This window comes from Sinohyriopsis cumingii, chromosome 3 (assembly GCF_028554795.1).
Source record: "Sinohyriopsis cumingii isolate HCF-2022 chromosome 3, ASM2855479v2, whole genome shotgun sequence".
NCBI classification, from domain to species: domain Eukaryota; kingdom Metazoa; phylum Mollusca; class Bivalvia; order Unionida; family Unionidae; genus Sinohyriopsis; species Sinohyriopsis cumingii.
This window is the reverse complement of record NC_142963.1, coordinates 108,550,293-108,566,912: the sequence shown is the minus strand read 5'-3', so window position 1 is coordinate 108,566,912 and position 16,620 is coordinate 108,550,293. Positions and strand designations below refer to the sequence as shown.

At 33.6% G+C, this 16,620-nt stretch overlaps 1 protein-coding gene across 1 annotated transcript in view; it reads right to left on the bottom strand.

Moving 5' to 3' along the window:
• Positions 1-16,620, bottom strand: part of LOC149803517 (40-kDa huntingtin-associated protein-like) — a 42,871-nt gene that overhangs the window by 18,214 nt on the left and 8,037 nt on the right. The window contains exons 4-7 of the mRNA XM_089953265.1: positions 6,829-6,988; positions 5,849-5,917; positions 4,641-4,703; positions 326-383 (exon numbers count right to left, since the gene is read on the bottom strand). Of these exons, the coding sequence (XP_089809391.1) occupies positions 326-383; positions 4,641-4,703; positions 5,849-5,917; positions 6,829-6,988 (350 nt within the window). The remainder of the gene's footprint in view (positions 1-325; positions 384-4,640; positions 4,704-5,848; positions 5,918-6,828; positions 6,989-16,620) is intronic.

Below are 16,620 nucleotides of genomic sequence, written 5' to 3'. Positions count from 1 at the left end.
ACTGAATTTTTTTTTTAAATGACTATGTCCATACTAACACCAATATAATTCTATAGGAATTAAATTTAAGTGTATGTGAAAATGAAATTAAGTAAAATCTATGTTCTACCAAAATTGCATACCTGTCAAATTATGATATTAAAACTGTACCATTTTAAAAGGTTGATAAACTAAACAAACATTCACAAACCATGAGACAGGTACAACTAGCCATAATGTCTGTGAGATTTTGACAAACTCGTCATGTGGCAATTATAAGGACAAGATTTAATCAATGTCTTTTTCTTTCCACATCAAATCATAACCGAGTGTCATTGAGACTTACTTGTTGTTATTTTACTGGAGGCTACATGACTCAGAGATGTTAGACAGTCCAGGGGACTCTGTTAAAATAAAAAAAGTGTACAAAAATTAACAAATTATGATATTCAACATCATGAAATTCAATTGATATCAACTGTGACATATAATGTCCTGCCTGAAGATATTTTTAATTCCAAGAAAAAAAATTAACACGAACATAGAAAATAAAAAGGTAAAATGGTGATGCTTATAATTTGCTCCACTGTTCATTAACTAGAGTCTGGATTATGTCTCCTTGGAGAAACTGGAGAAATAGTTACCTCAAAGACAGTGGCAGTCTTACGAAGCTACATTTGATCCCTCCACATTTATTTGAATTTTCCTTCAATGAATGTTCCTTATTACTTGAAATTGCAAAAATAGTTCCGTACATTCATTTCATCCATACTGAAAAGATCACCTGGGTTGACAACAACTTGTAAAGTGAAGATAACATATTTGGCCATTTTGATATAACATAGGCTCTTAAATCTGCATAATCATTTTGCTTCTCAAAAACACAATATCACATAGCCATATTATCCTCTGGGTAGACTACAAATATAAAGAATCATCGCTGTCATTTACTCAGTTCATAAAAGATTCCAACACTAATGTTGGTAAAATACCTTTCAATGAATTGACTCACTTTATTCAAATTAGTAGGTGATGTGCTTGCTCAATTTGTTTGAAAAAAGCAAATACAAGCACTTTTCCTAGAATAGTGCTTTCAGAAAAAGTTACTTGTCCAACCTCAAAAATGAATTATCCAGGATGTTGGGTTAAGGGATTTTGATCAGCCTGAATGGTGTTAAGTGGTGCAAAACCATAGCTCACAAAGCATCTGAGGGACTTGAATATGGTGCAAAACCATAGCTCACAAAGCATCTGAGGGACTTGAATATGTTGCAAAACCATAGCTCACAAAGCATCTGAGGGACTCAAATATGGCTTGACAACAATAGAGACAAATATTACAGACAAAAAAATACAAATACAGTGAAACCCAGCAATGGCCCAAAGGTTGGGGTCCCATCATGTTACATAACACTGTGCAATGTTGAGATAAGGCATTTAAGTACATAAAATCTGCATGTTTATCCTTTTGGTTATAAGAGTGGGGTCAGGGAACACAAATAAGAGTTACTTTAAACAGTGAGTACTATATTTAATATATAATTTTATTGCAGAAAACCATGCTCTAACACATGCATGTATATAAGAACCATGCACTAACACATGCATGTATAAGAGAGTTGGCAAAGAACCATGCACTAACATATGCATGTATAACAGAGCTGACAAAGAACCATGCACTAACACAAGCATGTGTAAAACAACTGGTAATGAACCATGCACTAACACATGCATGTATAAGAGAGTTGGCAAAGAACCATACACTAACACATGCATGTATAAGACAGCTGGCAAAGAACCATGCACTAACCCAAGCATGTGTAAAACAACTGGTAAAGAATCATGCCTAACATATACATGTATAAGAGAACTGGCAACTGAACAGTGTAAAACTTTAAGTACATAATGAACTCATCAACTTATCTGATTGTATCTATAATAGTAACTTCATAACAAATGTGTACAAAGAAGCACAATTTAATTAAAATTTATATGCTAGATTCCATTCAAATCCGAATATGTAATTTCTTTCTAATAAACATGTACCAAGTTATGAAACACTATATAATACAGTGGTACAGTCCAAGTATTTGGGATGTGTACACTGGGAATACAAAAAACATCTTTTCATTCTTCTCTTTTTTTTAATAGATTTATTTGTATACAGTGTTGTACTTCTGTACAGGTAGTTATGCTACTGGTACATTTTCAGACATATTTATGCAGGACATGTCCCCTGGGACACTTTTTAACAAACAATAAAATGCCCAAATCAGGCACTGGGAGATTCTGATAAGAAACTTTTATTTAGGCTAATAAAATAAAGATAACTGAAACTCATACACAGGTATTTGACCAAGCAATGTACTTGAGATAAAAACAGCAAACTACCTCAGAGATTCTCAATATATACATGTGGTACAATGTCACCTCTGAACTAGCTTCAATCATTCTTTGTAAGCAACAATTTGATTTTATGGGTAAAGAAGAGTGATCTTCAACAAACAGTTTAAAAGAGAAGCAAGATCCATATATGGTTTGAAACATGTTGATACCAAAACTCTGCACTAATGCACAGCAAATCCAGGGATGAGACTTTTGTTTATAACAACAAATCACTCCACCCATACAACTAAAATGGTTCTGTTCCTGTCAGCATCCAACTACAGTAGCAGTGCATGTAACAGTCTAGAATGACAAAGACAAGTGACCTATTTATATTAAAGTCCTTTTGAGAAGATGTAATCTGTATTTCTGACTTCATTTTAAGGAAATGACAAGGACTGAGTCTGAAATTTTGCATATGGGTATAGTCATATGATGACTTCAAAACTTACATGAAAGACATAATGTTGGGATATATTTATATTAATACAGTTAACTTTCAGAGGTAAGATAAAGACATGCTGGGGAATGGGTGTGTCATGGGTTAATGCATGTGGTAATGATCAAAACTGCTTCTGACATATGTCCAACAACAGTTATGACTTTTCCAAACCTTTGTAGGATTTTCAAGCACAAAGTATCACATTCCACTTGTTAAAGTTGAGAGACTGAGGACAGAGTTTACTGTTTACCAAAGACAAGATTTATTTTCAGCTGCTGGCCACTTGATCACCTGATGATTGGCTGACAATATGACGAAATCATATTTCTTTTCATTATTGTTAATAAAGCAGCTCTGGGTGTTTTAACAACCACTTGCTGTTGGATTAAAGTTGATGATTTGCAATTACTTTTTAGGTAGGCAAATTAATTTTATTGATTCCGAAGATAAAACTATTTCATCAATGGTAATGTCTGGAGCACATGTGTGGATGCTAGTTGACAGGGCAGGCATTGTTAGTCTAATCTTTACCATGGAGTTAACAACAATTTAGACACTGCATTGAAAACACAGAGAAATAGTAATGATGTTGTTAATGGTCCAATACAAATCATATGAAAAATTATCAGATTATTTGAGCTGACATCTTTCAAAAAATAACAAGTCTACAACAAACTGCAGTGACAGACTATTAACATACTTGCGATGAATATTCAAAAACAGAAACTTTCAAAATCTTTATTTATTCAAAGAAAGACAAATATTTTTTTCAAGAATACATCACATATCATATAGATATTAAACTCTTAACTATCATTTACTTTGGCAATAAAATGTTTCAGTAATTAAAAATAAAAATTAGTCATGAGATTGAAAAGATATGGGAGACATGCCACAACTGTGTTATATTTGAATTCATGTTATAACACAACATGTTAAAGCAGTGTTTCATTGTAAAGTAGAGAAATGAAGACAAGAAAGAAAACAAAAATAAACAATGTAGCATATATATCACTCTAATATATCTACGAATTATCTGATTATACCATAGTCCTGATGAAAATCAAACTATAAATAGATCTGTATTATTATTCCTCTTTTGTGACACTGGGTATAAATTTTAACGAACCAAAAGTTCTGAAATTCATTTAGGACCACAGAATACATGACAAATGCTGTCTATTCTACATTTAAGAGAATATGACATCGTTTGGAGAAATCAAAAAGTTAAAACTTAAAGCAAACAATAACACAAGACAAGGAGTAGTATTACAGACTTTCATCTCTAGGCTTGCTGATTTGTACAATTATACCTTAAAAAAAAGCCCGTAAGGCATAACAAGTGAACATTTTGATGGGTCACTAGGATGCATGAGAAATGTCCCTATTCTAACATATAGTAGTTCTTCATATGCTTCCATCTTGACAACGGTTATCATACTGGAACCTTGGCTAGCGAAGATGCACATGCTTCATCACTACAAATTCCTGGATAAATGGAATCCCCTGCTTCTACTATTTAGGTCTATATAAGCTATTTTATAATTATGATGAATGTATTTTCTCCATGAACAAATCATGTACCAGTACAAATGTTATAGCAAAGGACTTCCAATTTCAAAAGTTTTCATATAAATATTGAAAAATTAAAAAAAACACAAAGTGTTGCCAAAATATTTATTAGAGATTTCAGTTATTTGAATACTGGAAAGATAAGGCCTACACAAGGATGAACACAGTATTAACTGATGTAACATAGTCATGTTTAAAGTTTGAGTTATCAAACTTTTACTGTTTTTACATTGCGAGTCTTTGGCCAGTAGGGAAGATTTACCTGTGATTGAAGCTCTGCCGCCCTCTGATAATGAGCAATGGCTTCACCTGGTCTCCCTAGTTTCTACATAGACATAGAAAATTTTCACATTAAGATCATAATTTTTAAAATAATATTATAAAGCAGAAAGATCTGGCATGCAATTTTTATTTCATGTTGAACAAAGCCTAACAGAATCACAACTGTAAATCCCTAACATGAGGCCCAAGTAGGCCTGACACTGCTTACCTAGCTGACATCTGCCACATAGCCAAATGCAAGCATAGCTGGCCGAGAAATCTGGCTCAGTAGATGCTTTCCATAGAAATTTCTTCCAAGCTGTTGATTGCATGTTATTCAAACAGAAATTTCAAGGTTTCTCCAAATTTTAGTATCTTCATCCATATTTTGAATTACATCAGCATCATTTGTCCATTAACAAAAACCATTATTCCTGGATGCTTTCTGTCAAAGCTAATCTGATTTCTGTTTAGCATTTATTTCATAATAAATTTTAAACTAAATGTCTTTTTTTAATTAATTAACAGCAAGTAAATCTGATGGCTGATTGACATCATACAATAAACTTTAAATCCCTGCCAGGTACTTTCTGTCAAATCTAGTCAAATTCTATTAAGCTGTTTTCGAAAACAAGCCATTTAAAGATTTTTCTATTTTTAGTAACAGCATCCATATCGGATGGTGCATGAGCATCACTAGCACCAGTCTCAAAGGCTTTCATGCCAGAATGAAACTCTGTGAAATTTATTTAAAACTGGTCAAGCGGGTTTTGAGATGTAAGAAAACAGAAATTAGAACAAGTAGATCAACAGATGACAAAAACATAATAGCTGCTAGACCATACCATAAATTCACTTGCTTGGCCTTAAAGCCATGTGAGCTAAAACCAATTGCTTTTTGTCATAAGCCATCATCTGTATCACTATCTGAATTCAAAACAGTAAATATAACAAAAAATTATCGTTAACATTTTTAATTGCCTTTGAATTTAAATAACCATTCCAAGGTTTAAATGCAACGTGATGCAGAAAATTTGTGATTTTATTTCTCTATATTTTTACATACATGAAAATTCTTTATCCATATGAATCTGTAGATTGTACAATAAAAATACATGTAATCTCTTCAAATTATTTATCAAGAGTTTAAAAGATTTAATAAAGCTTGCTATTAGTTCAGTATGAGTATACTGTTAAAGTGAACAATACCTTCAATGCATTACCAAGTTCCATACACAGACCTGCTGCTAAGGACACCTGCTTATTCTCTAAATGAACCTAGAATAACAAAATCATGTCTATGAGTTATTTAGTGTCATATATAAAGATTGTTCAATACATATTTTGCTGAAATGAAAGAGCTCAGAAGTAAAATTCTAAGCTGATAATGAATAATTCTAAACCTAAATATTATTTAATAGTGGTAGAGCCCCAATTACCTGAACCCCGATTATCTAATAAATGAGATCCCCATTCAACTATGACTTTAAATGCTAACTCAGCCGTATTAATTTCTGACAGAACAACAAGTGATAACAATTTACATCTAGTACTCTTGAAAGCCAAGGTGGCTCCAAGGATGGAGGATTTGTTGCTTAAGTTTTAACTGCACATTAACACATGAGAGGATATATCATGCAGAGACAACTTGAGTAAAGAGACTTGCCCACACCATGATGGCCAACATGACCTCTGCACATGACTCACACACTTCTGCTCAAGAATCCATCATGCAAAAGTAGAGAAAACTGAAGAACCCTGAGTAAAAAAAATACTGCCCTTTGGTGTGTGTCAATTATGCATTCTATTCAAACTCTAGGAATTGAACTTAGAAACACAGAGAAATAAAGTGAGTCTGAGACAATGACATTACAACAAACACCCTACCCACTTCATCTGTGCTAATACTGTTTTCAAAGCTACCAGTGAAATCAGAAAATTTAAACATGTGTCAACGAAAGTTTCACTCTAAAATTTCATTTCCATCTAAAATGTATGATAGTACAGTATACATTTCTTTGATACATTTTGTGGCATCTGCATGAAAAAGTCTTAGCATGATATATAAATGATTTATTTATTGAAATACAGAACTTTTTTAAAAATAAAAAAAGTCAGGTTGTTTTTATTGAACTTCATATAAAACAAAAGTTCATATATATAAAAAAAACAGCAACAGTGGAAATGACCTTGATAGCAAAGCTGTAGCAATTGATGGCTGCTGTGAGATGTTCTTGAAAGCTAGGACATTTCAGGTTGTAGTTTTCCATCTCTGCTGCCAGGAATTCCCGTGCTGCCTCCACTAAAGCTTGGGCCTCACCTGGTGGGTTGGCCAGTGTGTGCTCACATCTAAAATTCAGGAAGCTTCTTTATTAATTGATCATAGAAAATAGTATTTTTTGTTTGATTCTTTTTTTAAAGTTGATTTAATAATGGTTTTTAGCAACTCATATGACATATTCAAAATGGTTCAAATGTTGAAAAGTCTTCAAGGTGGAGAAAAACAATAAACATGGAACCCTGGATTATCTACCCTTACAAATGCCATAACTGGGAATCACTCCAAGATAAAATGAGTTTGTTGTTTTTTGGTTTTGTGGGTTTAATGCCAATTTTCAGCACATGATAGGCTATGGTGGAAGAAACCTGGAAAACCTCCAGTATAATCACCAACCCAAGGAAAGCTACTGTCAACCTTTCTCACAAGCTGCATTGACCACGCTGAAACTCAAACCCACGTAGATAGAGGTGAGCTGTCAGTTATCTGTATGGGTGAGTACTTTAGACCACTTGGCCACTGATGGCTCCAAGACAAAAAGAGAATTAAAAAAACCGACATCACTGTAGCATCTTATTGCTTACAATAAAAATTAACCTTGACAAAGACCTGCAATTTAAAAAGAAACAACAAAAAAAAAAGAAATATAAAATGTTTATAGTACATTAGCAAATACACTCTTTTCTTTTCAGCCATTACAGAGGATTTGTTGTATAATACAGTATTCCCTCTTCCTAACATGGGAGCCATGAATGTGATGTGAATTGTAAGTGAAAGAACTTTCTACCTTTTCTGATCCATCAAAGCAGTACTATAATACAGCACACAAACACAAAAAACAGACTTTTTAATGAAAGTGAATTTTGTAATAATTACGATAAAACAAAATTCAAGCAATTTAATGGGCTGTCTCCATACTCACATTACAAGAGAGCAGCATACTGATGGGATTTAAAGCAAGAGTTCACTTAGGTTTGTAAATTTTTGCCAATTTATTTTTTATATATAATACTGGTACTTAATAAATAAGTTTTAAAACCATTTGCTGTAATCAATCAATTATGCAGTTAGTAGTAGGAAATATGAAAACTTAATTTTAATCGTAGTGTAAGTATGGGTCTTTCTGAGCTAAAATGTTGCTACTGTTAGACAACATGTTACAAAATAAATCTCAATATATTTACTTAATTGACTAAGAACTGGGGAAGCAATACTGCATGCTTTATTACCGTACATATAGGAGGATGATTTTAGCTCTTTTTATAGGTGATGGTTGTGTTGCAAAAGTGACATTGGCAAAATTTAAGTGCAGTGTAAGTACAAAAAACACTGATCTAAAATGCAAAAAAGCCCACTTTTTATTTTTTTACAAATGTGTTAAAGCTACTAGGAATAAATAAATAATAATTCTTATAACAATTCCAAATTTTGGCCAAAACTTGTTCAGTTTACGATGTTAATGAAACAAATGACCTTACTTTTTATATATAAACAAATACATTTCAAGTTAAACACAAACTTAAGATTACTGAATCTGAAGTGTTTCTCTTACAAAAACATATTTTTAGCATTATAAAATATTTATAATAAACCAAGAACCATCAAAATAAATTAAAAGTCGATTTGGATATTAAATACAAAATTTGCACAAATTTCAAACATAATATAAAAAACAAACATAAATAGATGATTCTGAAAGTGTGGTCCACTTAATTAAAATCTCAATTAATTAAAGACAGTTAAATGTGTGTGTGTACATGTGTATGTGTGTGTGTGTGTGTGTGTGTGTGTGTGTAAAATTTTATCACCAACAAATATAAATGAGTTGTATGTAACAATCAAAATTGTTTTAAATCTGGTCATGAACTGCTTAAATTTGTTAATTTACAAAAAATTTATCTAAAGAAAACTTTGTATTAATAAAAAAAATTTGTTTTATGGTAGTCAATAAAGAATGTGTGAATTTTCATGCACAGAAAATAAAACTAATATAATAATTTGGAGGTTAAAGTTTGACAAATTTCTATTTTATTCACATACCTATATATTGTTTTAATCAAGACACAACCTAAACTGACACAAAAGGCGTTGTTTTAAAAAAATCAACCACATCTATACTGGCACAAGATTTGTTTTAAAAATTCAACCACAACTATACTGGCACAAAATTTGTTTTAAAAACTCAACCACACCCATACTGGCACAAAAGTAGTTGTTTTTAAAAAATCAACCATGCCTATACTGGCACAAGAGTTGTTTTAAAAAAACAACAACACCTATACTGGCACATGATTTTTTTTAAAAAAAACTCAACCACCCCTATACTGGCACAAAAGGAGTTGTTCTAAAACACAACCACCGCTATACTGGCACAAAAGGAGTTGTTTCAAAAATCAATCACAACTATACTCGCAGAAAAGGAGTTGTTTAAAAAAAAAAGCAACCACAACTAAACTGGCACAAAAGGAGTTGTTTTATAACATCAACCACCCCTATACTGGCACAAGAATTGTTTTAAAAAATCAGTCACACCCATACTGGCACAAAAATTGTTTTAACTAGCGTAAAAGAAGTTGTTTTATAAAATATGCATGGAGAAATTAATTATATACAGGCCTGAATTTCAACATATCAAACATTATGAAACATGTCAAACTATAACATCTCAACAAAAACATGCATCGCAATATGTCAAAAGTTTTTCTCTAATCAATCAAGTTCAAATATTCAAACAATCACGCAGAATTAAAACCAAAAATTTAGTCATATATGATGCATTCATTTTGTCATGAATGCTCTTACTCTTAATAAAAACAACTGGGTCTTTTTTAGATGTCATTGTTTGTATCATGTTAGTCAATATTTTCAAAGATTCTTCTCCTGACTGATACATTTACTCGTCTCAATGTTTGGCCAGTCTTGTTCTCCACTGCAACACATTTGCTGACATATTTTGTAGTACACATGGCAAGCATGAATTATTTTAAACTTGTAAGTTCATCTCACAAAGGACTGAATTCTGGATAATGCTCAAACAATTTGTTTCTTCTAAACACTGTGACATGGTAAATGGGTTTTAAAAAAATCACTTGCTCAAACTAAAATACTGACTTGCCTGAGAGAGACATATTTATTAACTATTATTTTGACATGACGCTGAAGCTGCCAGACATGTGTAATTTAAATTAAAAATAATATAAAAATACTTTAACTGCTTAATCTGCTATGCGTATTTCTGACTCACATAAATGTACATCCAAAGCATACTGTGTATGACACTGTCTACTGAACTTCTGAATTGATCTTATTTCACTATAAGCAATATTTTTCTAATTCCTGATGTAAACAAGGACTCATTTTATCTTCTGAACACTGCCAAAATCTCCATGTTTCTCTATCAAATTTGAAACAGAAAGGAAGTCAGAGAAGCATTGAGCTTTACTGTTTATCAGTCCATAAAAACAGTTGATTCAAGTTTTGTAATTATCTACTTTCATAGCACACTTCTCCCTCAATGACTCATGCACAACATGGTCCAAAAACATACATGGCATCGCACTATAAATGAGAGTGCATCTTACTAAGGGACCTATAAAAAAAAAAGTGATCCCATCCCCTCACAATATCAAGAAAAACTGCAAGGGGGAGGACTGGGCTGTTTAATGGCTGAATAGAATACTCGTTTTATAATCGTGCTGGAAATAACTGTCAATATAGTGCTTTTTCTAACAAAGTTGTTCACTTTTCTGTATAAATTACTTTTATTGTCATTATCCCCAAAATCTGAAAGATCATTAACATTATTACAAATGGTTTCAACAACCTTCACATGTAAGCAAATACACTGCATATTATATCACTGCTTTTTCTGTTGTTGATTCACAACCAAACAAAATTCCTTTTTAAACAACTAGGGACAATTATTTTGTGAAACAACTGTCTACGTCAAAACTCAATTTGTTTATATTTTTTTATTAGTAATATACTGATTGATGCTGTTATCTCATTGGAAGTAATAGTGAAGCTTCTCATCCTTGAAGAAATCTTTGGGTGCCAATTCTGGAATTTTAAATTAACGACAAAGTCTGAAACTCACTTCTCCACATTGGACCGTATTCATTTCGCTTGATTGCACTTCCCCATTCATTGGCCTTGTGCTTCATTATGTGCACTAAATCTCTATCCTGAAGCTTGGCAGACAAATGAATCTGTTGAGGTGTCTCAAGTCTATGACTGACCTCAACTTGTCATTAGCCTTTCTGATATGGAACAGCCATTAATAGAAACCTGAAGATGGTGGTTTTCATACATTGCCACTCCCTGTTTGTCTATAAATGAATGTATATCCTGCTGACGAATACCATCCTTCTTCAATCTGATGACACATAGGTTAAAAGGTTAGAGGAAGAAAGTGGTGGTTGATAAAAATTAAATCTCAGGACTCTTTAAAATGACTTGGATCACCCATTCATTTTTATGGAAACAGGTTAATCCAGCATGAATGGAAATACAGAAGTCTGGTGCTCCCAGGAAGTTTATCCACAAGAAGTGTAGGTGTTCATTCAGCAGCAGGAGACAGGAGGCTTTGACGCAGAGAAACTTGGTTTCTTACCTCCCCTGGAAGGGTGCCTCCTAGACTGGTTCCACTGTTGTATGAAGGTAAATGGCACTTGGGATGTAAAAGATCCCTTTTGCTTGAGTTGCCTACTATCTCTCCATTGTGGCAAAGATGGATGGTTTTTAATATGATGATACAGTTGGAGTGGAAAGTTGGAGGGGTAGATATTGAAGGCCTGCCTACAAACTTCCTCAACAGTAATGACAAATGAAGTCATCCTTTAAGTCAGACCATGATGTAGCTTGACATGACTCACAAACACATGTCATTATTGATCAAGTCAAGATTGGTGAAGGAAGTCTATTCATTTGCCATACTGAATGGTGGCTGGCTCTGTTAAAGACCCAAGCAATTCAGGCTATCAATTCCCTATCATCATGGTTGACAAATTTTTTGGCCAGCTGGAAAATAACCAAGGAGGTCAAATCCAATACCGAAAACATGCTGACAATATTCTGAACCTCTTCAATGTTGTTAGAAACACATTTTTTCAATCTATGCTATAAAAAAGTGGGACAGGTATGTTAACCATTACTAAATTTTTATCTAACACTAGGAGTTCAGTATGGTAGGTAGTGGTATGTGTCATGTACCAATGCAATGAAAGTATTGCTGGTAAATAGCTCCCAGAAAAGAAAGCCTTAGCATTCCCCAGGTCACAGATAGTCTAGGCAGACTCTCCTTGATCTCCTTGATTTTAGTTATCCCAGGAAGCAGGTCACATAGTCTATTCAGACTTTCCTTGATCTCCTTGACTTTAGTTATCCCAGGAAGCAGGTCACAGATATTCTAGGCAGACTCTCCTTGACTTTAGTTATCCCAGGAAGCAGGTCACAGATAGTCCAGGCAGACTCTCCTTGATCTCCTTGACTTTAGTTATCCCAGGATGCAACTGGAAGGATGGAGAATTCTTCCTCATTGATGGCAGCTAACACTGCTTTATAATCACAGGTGGTAGGGAAATTCCAAAGCCGGCAACACTCAGTATATCTCCTCAAAAGCAGCCTTAAAACTAAACTCTGTCCATTCCATGGTCAGAATGGAGTAAGGCCTTTTGCTCATGAGTATCTACACCCTTGCTGCGTGAAGTCTCCTGTTCATGGTCTGCTTCCATTTTGTGAAACACCACTCTCACCCATGTGACAGAGAAATCTAAATGATTTGCTAACCTTACTATTTCTTATCTCAGTCTGGTTGTCTCAGTCATGGTATTCTCAAGTTAGTAACTACTTGTTGCATTCTGCTGTACTTGACAGAACTGTTATAAAATCAAACAACAACAACCAATATATAACAAAAACAACTTCATGCATAAATCAGTTTAAGGTCTCTCCAACTTTGATGCCAAACCATACAAAACATTTTGGGGTCCCGAGTGGCCGAGTGGTCTAAAGCGCTCTCCGTTACGGATCACTGCCATCTCACCTCTGTCTGCGTGGGTTCGAGTCTCGCATCCGGCCAATGTGGGTATGTGAGAAAGTTTGCCAGTAGCTTCTCGTGGGTCAGTGGTTCTTTCTTGGGTTTTCCTGGGTTCTTCCTCCACCATTTATACTGGCCACCATGTATAGCCTATCATGTGCTGAAAAGTGGTGTTAAACCCTACAACAACAACAACAACAAAACATTTTGAGACAAACACACAAATGCACAAGAAGTTGAGCTATTTGGTATCATGCTAGAAACTAACAGAAAACACTGTTCCCAACACACAGGCTATACCAGCAATGGTTACAAGAATCCAAACTCTCTGACCTGTGTTCCTCATACTTTGTCAAGCACCCCCAATCCAAGCCAGTTGAATCAAACATAATAATGTAACTGCAAATGGAAAATCACCCACTTACTAATCAGAGTGGTTCATTCATCAGTCCACATGCTATTCCACAAGATTTCCATGCACCATATCATTGCACTAGTAATAACAATTCTTGCCATACTTACAGGACAAAAAATATGTTTCCAATAATGTCACAAATTAGAAATCTCCTCAGCCATTGTACCCAGTATTGTATCATACCACTGGCTATCAGAAAACTTTTTCCAAATTAGAACTGATGAAAGTTAACAGTTGTCCATCACATAGATATTAATTACTTATTGTTATCTTTATATGATATCCATTGATGGAACGTATAAATAAAGTAATATCAAATGTTTTTATGTTTCAATTTTCTCATGCGTAGAACTTGTGTACTTAAGAGTCAGCAGGTCACTCTTCATAACATATCTGTATTAATGGACAAAATTTACATACAATAGCACATTACTCCGGATGCAATACATCCAATACATAACTGTAACTTTTTTTCTAATAGTGGTATTTATAGCAAGATTCTACATATAATTATTTCAATTTTCATTAAAGAGAATAAGACCTGATGACGTTATATAAAGTAAGAGATAATAATAGTACCTGATTAATACTGTATATATTCATTCCACTAATTATACTGCAAAAGTACAGGGTTATTTTAGTTTGACTGGAAAAACTTGGGTAAGAAAATAATCTATGTCAGTGTTTATACCAAGACAAGGAAAATCACAGTCACAGGGTTACATTATTTGTTCCTCATGAGGAGACAAATATTATTATTCATTGTGCCAATGATGATGCACTGCCATCATCTCTGTATAATTCGAGCAGGGTACATACAGATCAGGAGAGCTAAAATTCAATGAGATTTCAATGACTTTTTAATGACCAGTTTTCAGTTTTTAATTTCTACTCACAGTGTCAAGTGTTCAACTTAAGTTACCAACTTAAATACAAGAAACAAATATAAAAACAATACAGAAATAAATGTAGTGAAATATGAAAGGAAAATAATATTTATAAAAAAAAGTCCTTGTAACTGGATCCAGATGTTACCACTGCTCTTTAGTTTCTATACTTTTTCCTCCAGCTGCAACTCCAGTGCTTTCACTTCAGAGATGCTGCCAGGATTTCATTCAATGGGTGGGGGGTGGGTCCTACTTACCAAAATAAGAGGGGAGTAGAACAAAAATGGAGAATGAGGAGGAAACAGCCATATTTAATTATTTACCTAACTCTATGATATCCATTTATCTTTCTTCCAACTCTGCTGAAATCAAAATCTTTAAAAGATGCCATCTCTAGTTGTATAAGCATTAATCTGTTGATTTTATTCTGAGCTTTATCTGTTCCTTACCTGTGCATGAATACTGTTCTGTGCTGAGATGCCCCTGCTGATGGGGCATATATATATAGCCAGCTGGAAGAGGTTTGGAAAATCTTCTTTATGCTTGCTATGCACAATTTTCCACAGTTTAAAAGCATTGTCTTTTGGACACTTCTGCTCCAAAATAAGATTTCACACTAACATAAGCTATGCTATAATTTCACTTTCTAAAATCAGTGCTTTACTGACTATTAAGCCAGATTTACTATGTGTTCCATAATGATGTATAAGGATTTTAGGTCCATTAATGTCACAGTCGGATAGTTCAAACAGAGGTATTTTGATCAAATGAATATCTTTTACATGTATTGTCTAATTTCATTTTCAGATTCTTATTTATTAAATTTATCTGAACCTTTATAGGCCTATATGTAGCTATGCTCAAGGTATTTTTGAAATATGCATTTTTAAGGAGCACTGTGAATTTTTTGGGATTTACCAGGGTCTAATTATTTTATATTGGGGGGGGGGGGTCACTCATAAACCCTAATAATATTATGCCAGGAGTTGAGTAAATATAGCACATAGTCAAAATTTCCATAATTTGGAGATCAGCAGTTTCTTGTCAACAAAAGGGACTTTGCAAACACATCAAAATAGTAAATACCTTTTTACAGTAGCTTAAGCTATATAAATTTTGTGATATCCCTACATTTCTTCAAGTGAAAACATGAATCTCCACATCTTCCTATCTAGGATAATATGGGGGTAAATCATCCCTGACTGTACATTAGAATTCATCTTGCCTTGATATACTCTGATATAAAAACATAATCCAGACGAATCAAATATTTTGAACTTCATATTACTGTTTATTGTTTCAATTGTATTTGTTACTGTACCTGAAAATTGAGTAGTATATTAAAATTCAACACAATTCTTAACAACACTCCTCAAGAATACCAAGGGGTTAATAAGTCCATAGATTGGTGCTAACAATCGCCAAATGAACAGTTCAGAAATGTACACCTCTTATGCTGGTGATCAGACCTATTAAAATTACATAGCTAGTGTTTGAAAAGTTATGAATTTTTAATATGGTGTGCTGATTTTGGTCAAAAAGTTGACATACATTTTTGAGCCTTCAAAATGTCATAACTATATGTACTACTTCAGTCATCTTGGCAATGCATCTTACTGTTCTGAAAACTCAATAACAGGCAATGCATCTTACTGTTCTGAAAACTCAATAACAGGCAATGCATCTTACTGTTCTGAAAACTCAATAATAGGCAATGCATCTTACTGTTCCGAAAACTCAATAACAGGCAATGCATCTTACTGTTCTGAAAACTCAATAACAGGCAATGCATCTTACTGTTCTGAAAACTCAATAACAGGCAAGGAATATCAGCTAAAATTCTCACTTTTAACACTTATACAGCTCCAATAATCTGATATACTTCATGGCTTTAAAAATAAATTGCCATCATCACTATCATCAGCCAATACTTGCTGAACAAAATTGTCATCTAAAGATGAACCATTCTGGGGATCAACCCTTTTGGGTTTGCTAGGTAACCCATATTTTAAACACACATTTGTAAAACTTCCTTGAAGCAAGGTTCAAACTATGACAGTAGAGTAAACTTGCAATAATGACATCATGTAAAAGAGGCACTATGCATGATATGCCATAACTTCCAGCAGATTATAATAATGGTGCAATTACTAGCATATGATGGAAAATCAAACTGTACTACCAATCGTCACATAAAATAAAGTACTCGAAAGTAAAATTTTCCATTACATTTTAATTATGAGCAAAATCTCTAAGTGTCAACGACTTCAATTCAAGACCATGAATTGAGGTGTTCATTTCTCAATAACTTTCAATGGCCTTTAATGACCGTGTGGACCCTATTCATAGCCAATACCCTGTGGG